The 6,235-nt window shown below is 39.9% G+C and overlaps 1 protein-coding gene across 1 annotated transcript in view; it reads left to right on the forward strand.

Annotated features, from left to right (window-relative positions):
- LOC103806194 (janus kinase and microtubule-interacting protein 2-like) overlaps positions 1-5,935 on the forward strand; it is a gene marked incomplete at both ends in the record, with an annotated part of 23,787 nt that extends 17,852 nt beyond the window's left edge. The window contains 3 exons of the mRNA XM_009078875.1: positions 1,295-1,363; positions 4,075-4,152; positions 5,732-5,935. Coding sequence (XP_009077123.1) covers positions 1,295-1,363; positions 4,075-4,152; positions 5,732-5,935 — 351 coding nt within the window. The remainder of the gene's footprint in view (positions 1-1,294; positions 1,364-4,074; positions 4,153-5,731) is intronic.
- Positions 5,936-6,235: the final 300 nt, after the last annotated feature.

Below are 6,235 nucleotides of genomic sequence, written 5' to 3' on the forward strand. Positions count from 1 at the left end.
CTTAGGATTATCTTCAACTTGTCACCTTCAAAATGAAGAAAAAGATAATGAAAATAGAATCCCCAGGGAATATGTTGTTCCTGTTCATTTTTTTCAGCTCTGTAGACAGCTAAGCTGCTAAAGAAGTAAAACAAATTTCCACTTTTACTCACCAGCCTCTTAAATCATGAAAGATCCAAAATTCTGAGCTTTGCTTATTGGTAAACTTATGTTTGAAATTTTCTATCTAAATCTTGGGGGGGAAAAAAACCTAGTATGATGTTAATTCATTTGAGTGTGAGCCCAAATGAATTCACCAAAACCCTCAACTTAAAAAGTTGATGCGCAGTGCTTGCCAAAAGAATTAAAGTAAACGTGAGTACTCCAGTATTAGTAAGCAAGACACTCGAGGAAAGTGATAATTATCAGTGGCAAAGCTGTAGTTGGTCCTAATGGGAGCTGGGACTACAAAAAGAAGCATTAGTCTAAACTTTTATTCTCTGTGAGTTGGTCATTGGTCCTTATTGTAGACCAGCAGGGAACTGAAATAAAACTATTCACCTTCCACTCCATTCTAATAAATTTAAATGTGCAATATTAATATAATCCTGACAATGGTTAATAATTAAGCGGGAACCTTGTATCCATGCATTTAGCTATTAAAATATGTGGGTTTTTTACCTTTGGAATGCAGTGGCCATTCCTCTTCGTTCTGATTGGGGGGTTTTTGTGACCAGAATGGTGAGGGATTCATGGTAGCAACTGCAGAAACTTCTGTGTGTCTGTATGTCTGTTTTATTTTTTCCTCTGCACTGCTGATGTTTTAGAAGTGATCCTCCTCCCACAAAGAGTGCAGCAAACAGTGCAAAGCTGAGGACTGGGTTTTCTACCTTGTCTTTTGTTTAAAACGCCCTCTGGAAAAATTCAGGGCTAGAGGTCTGAAATCAGATGATGGTTTTGCAAATTGGGGGAAAAACCATTGGGTATATCGAGTAAGAAACAATCAGGTTGATTTTGCATTCTTGAGCCAAGTCTCTTTTGTATCTTGAACTTTACAGGGGAAAACCCCATTTAATTTCCTGTAGGAAAGCAACCTCCACTTGTTAGTTTTTAGTGTGTTTCTACAGTCTTCCACTCTGCCTGTGTTCTCACAACCTGTTTATTCATGTGTAGCTTCAAAGTGAATAAATAGCATGGGGGAAGCATATGCCTGGAAGTGTTGGCAATAATCTTGTACAATGTTTGGTATGAATTTTTTCAAAAGCTCTGTTTTCATTTTCTATTTTTTCCTCTTCACACTGCAATATTCCTGTAGTGGTTGAAACAGATAGAGGGGACAGAAGCTGCACTGACACAGAAGATGTTAGACCTGGAGAATGAAAAGGTAAGGAAAAATAGCAAAAAAGATAGTTAACTTAGCTAAAGCTCATCTCAAGAGAATGTGTATAAACTTCATCCTGTGTTGATTTGTTGCCTTTCTCTGCTTAACAGAGATTGCTTCCTGGTAAAATAGGCAAGAAGTTTCTATTGCTTGTATTTTTGGGGGATGGAGAGAACTGTCAAATCTATGTAGAACAAAAATAGCAAACCATATACAAATTATGGCACAAAGGCATAACTTTTCAGAGCATTTAACCAGTGTGAAATCGTCTTTGTGCTTTCTCTGTGTATTAATTTGTCTGGCAAAAGCACTGTCTTTTTAATCTCAGGGTCATGTCAGTAGAATTGTCAAAGGTATTTCTTTGCTCTCTGGTACTTAACTTCTGGACAAGCTGTCAAGACCTCTTACTCCAGATGACCTTTCTTGTCCCATGGTCTTCATGGCTAAAGACAGAATGTTTTCTCAAAAGCAGTTCTGTCTTGCAGAACAAACAGACCTTATTTTTCCATGTGTTGAATTTGGAAGGAGTGTTTGGTTTCACTGGTTTACCATGCATGCTGTGCTTCACATCTTCAAATGTCTTTCCAAACACTGATTAATCCTCACCACACCTTTTACAGGTAGATAAATAATCAGCATTACATTCACCTTAAAGAGTGGCATAATGAGACAGGGAGGTTAAGTGATTTGCCCAGGGCCACTGAAGAAGTGTGTGCTTGAGCCACAAACAAAAACAGAAGTGCTCAGGCTGTGTTCTGTTGAGTGTAGCCTGTAATACTGTTCCTACTTTAACATACATAGGATCTTTTTCACATTTAGTATTTCTTTATTTTAACCCTTGTTACGAAAAAATGTGAAGGTTTTGGAAAGAGAAATGCCCACAAATACTAGATTCTTTTGTAAAAAGAATTGGGGAAAAATAGTTTCTTTAGAACTTTGTTTATCTTCCCAGTTAATATCTGATGTTTCCAAATCTTAGGCTGGATATCCCTTGGATCTATTTGTTTAGCACAGCAATCTCAGAATCTGCATCACTAATGGTTGACTCAATCATGAAATAAATCAAGAAATAATACTCTAGCATGACACTTTTCAGAGGACTGAGCACTGGGTTAGTTGTCCTTGAAACCCATGTTAAGGGTTTGAGGTCCTATTCTTGTTTCCTTCCCTCTGGCTTTTGTGGGCAGCTTTTGCTTTACCTTTCGGAGAAGTAATGTAATCAGGGCAGCTGCATTGCTTTTCTGAGGTCTGATGGGAGTTCTGACCCTCTCTGCAGTCTCAAGGACTCTACTTCTCTGGTGTCTGACACATGTAAGCACGTTAGGACCAGGCTTGTCCTTTACTATGCATCACAGAGTGCATGGTGGCATTGCATCTTGTACAACAGCCATGCAGCTGTTGCTGTAATCCAGTAGCTGAAGCAGCATACCCTAAAATAGCTATAAATTCAATAGATGCCCATCTGTGGAAAACCAAATTCCAGCCCCAAGATTAAGACCTGCCTTAAACTTTGAATTTACCTTATGTATTAATTAATAGGTAATTAAAATAACTCCAAGTTTACAAAATAAATTAGTAGTAAATATACTTCTTACATAGAGAACAAATAGCACCTTATTCTTCTGTGTCCTCTAATATTGGTCTTACATGTTGCTAGTGTCACCAATTCTGAGTTGTTCTTAACAAGTGGGAGGTCATCTGTAGTCATTTTATGCTCTGAACCCCTCCAAAGCATTAATTTGCTAATCAGAATGGATTTGTTTTGAAATAGATGTTTGGACAGAGAATTCATCATTATGGTTCATGCTTAGGCAAATTCTGTGCCAGTGACAGATGACAGAAAAGTTGTCAGAAGTCCACATATATGTCTGAAGGTGAAAATTGCCCAAGTAAGTGACTTTGGGGCAATCCCACATCCAGTACAACTAACCAGACCATCAATATTTGATTTATTTTTAATACTGTTAATAAAAGCTGCAATTAATAAACCTAAGAACCCTATGTATTTAATTTGACATTCATTCTATATGTTGAATAGCAAAAAGAATGATGGGAAATATTAAATTCGATCAAAGGGCTTCTCTACATTCTGGTCTACTACTAATTTTTTTTAGCGTGAGACTCTACCTTGATGGAAAAAATAATAAAAACCCTAGGTATCTTGAAAACTTCTTCAGCTAGTCACTCAACCTCTCTGGACATCACTTTAGCCATTTTAAATGCTGCAGAACCCAACTATGACCCTGCATGTTCGGGTTTCCTCTCCAGAAGAACAGACGAGACAACAGAAATTGGAGTTTGCTCCATGGTTTCCTTAAGGATACTCATGGGGTGTTTTCAGAAAAGCCATGAAGTGCCCTCACTTTTGTTTCTCTTCCCTTGGCCTGCCCTGTGCAGGTTATGGCTGTGGGACCACATGCATGCACATCCCATTCACCTTTTGCTGCTGTGTGCACTTCTGTCAGGTCCAGGCAGCTTTGTACACTAGCATAGAGGTCAATGCTTTCTAGCTACTACTTGTTATTATGATACCCATACTTTAAGTGCTAATATTGTAAATTTGGTATTCCAGATATCCTTAGGGTGAATGTGGTCATTTGCTATAGGTTTTCTTTTGCTTTCAAGTGGAAAGCTTGCATAAAAATGATGGCATTTATGATTCTTCATGAATTAGGATAAAGATCAAATACTCCCTTGTTTTTATTATTGCTCAGGACCTGTTCAGTAAACAGAAGGGTTATTTAGAGGAAGAACTCGACTACAGGAAGCAAGCTCTGGACCAGGCATACATGGTAGGAAAAGAACAGTCATTAAATTTTTGTGTTTGAACAGATTTGATAAAATGCAGGTTTGGTTTTGGTTTTTATTTTTGTTTTGTGTTAATTATAAATAGGATTCTCTTTTACAGTATATCATTTTCTGCCAGACTAGAAATCAACTTTTGCTTAAAGTTAGGAAATGGATTATAGTACTTACAAGTGTAATGTTTTTTGCATTGCATTTTTCATTCTATGATATGCAAACATCTTGTTACTACATCTGGAATGAGAAGAGCTGGTTTGTGTTATGGTTATGCACATAACCATGACTGATAAAATACACTAGAATTTACCTTAGAACTTTTCCAATATTTCTTTTCCTAAAGCATTTGTAAGTATTACTGCTGCTAACCTATCCTGAGTCAGGAATGCTTGTTCTTCCTGTGTGATTCCTTTCTACGTGGTCCTATCCAACCTTAACCTTCCTAGTTTTCAAAAGGGAAGCTGCAACCTCACCTTTTCTCAAGCTAAGCAACAATTTGGACTTATCTAGGAACTGGTAAAACTGCACACTCAACTTTGTTAATAGTGAGACTTTATGAAATCAGAGCATAATGTCCTGAAGCATTATTTAAACATTGTAAATGTTTCTCGTGGAGAAAATGTTTCTAGAAAAGATGCAAGGTCTAGTGCTCAGAGCAGATAACAGAGACAAAAGCAAGCAGGCTCTACTTCTAGCACTGTGACCTTGGGCAAGCCATTTAACCTCTCTGTGCAGCTGTTTATGCATCACTAATATGGATGGAATTACCTACCTCGCAAAGGTGTTATGAGGGCTAAAGGGATGTTGTCAGATGCTCTTGATCCCAATATTGTCAGTCGGGATGCTGGTTTTTAATAGGATCATGCTAACCCCAGTAATCAGGGAAACACTGCCATGATTTCTTTCTTTCCTCTTGGGAATACAGTTTTCCATGTGAATGTGAAGTTCTCCTGTGTTCTCTGCATTGCATAGTGCTACAGTTTGGCTCAGTGCATGAGAGTCATGTTAGGAATCTGGCAGACAGCAAGAAACAGATGAGGGATTAGTGTATACAAGTGTTCCTCTCTTCATTGCTTATGGCAACTCGGATCTAAGCCACTGATGTAGACTTTGAGCTATGGCTATTAGGACAGTAGGGCCAGAGAGAGAGAGAAAGATTGCTGTTCACAGTTTTTCCCGTGGTCTTTTTATTTTATAAGTTGTCTTGACCATTCAGTTGCAGTTAGGAAATCTGTTTGCATTAAGTTCATAATGTTCAGCATCAGGATTTGGAGTTTTATCAGGTATTGAATGCAGACTATGACGTGAAACTTTCTAAAACAGAAGAGTCAGTTATTTAGTAGCATGGGAACCATCACTCGGGTGTAAATCAGTGCCAGGAGGCTGTGTGCACTCTGTGTGGAATGCTCCTCACTGCTCACAACTGCTGCTTTCTGTCTACCTGTCTGTGTCTGTCCTTCCCTCCTGCCCAAGGCTTTGCTTGCTAACCTTCTGCTCTAGCTGTCGGTGGGTCGTTTGTTTGCTGGACTCAAACGTCAGCCTGTCTGTGTGTGATTTGGGTTGCACTAGAAAATCCAGGAGCTGGAAGCCACGCTGTATAATGCCCTGCAGCAGGATCCAGGGAGGAGGGCGAGCGAGTCGCTGACGGAGGCGCAGAGGGAGGATTTGCGAGCTGCAGTGGACAAGGTGCGGCGGCAGATCCTGAGGCAGAGCCGTGAGTTTGACAGCCAGATCTTGCACGAGCGAATGGAGCTGCTGCAGCAGGCACAGCAGGTAATCCTGGTTCTCTCTCCTGCCCCTCGTTGGTGTTACCTCTGTGGTTGCTGCCACTGGTCATCCAAGAGCATCGCTTCACCCTCACCTCGTGGAGTTCTGTTTAGTCTATTCTTTGTACAGCTCCCGTGCCAAGGAGCCGTGTGCTGTTAGGACCTGGTTGCGCTGGGCATGGTGCACACACCAAACAAGTCACTGTCTCACCTCAAGGTCCTGTTGCACAACCTGCTTCATGTGTGTACAACCACACAGACTTCCACAGGACTCTAAGGAGAGCTTGATCCAAGTGTGAGGCCAGAA

This window comes from Acanthisitta chloris, unplaced genomic scaffold, assembly GCF_000695815.1.
Source record: "Acanthisitta chloris isolate BGI_N310 unplaced genomic scaffold, ASM69581v1 scaffold14117, whole genome shotgun sequence".
In the NCBI taxonomy this organism is placed as follows: Eukaryota; Metazoa; Chordata; class Aves; order Passeriformes; family Acanthisittidae; genus Acanthisitta; species Acanthisitta chloris.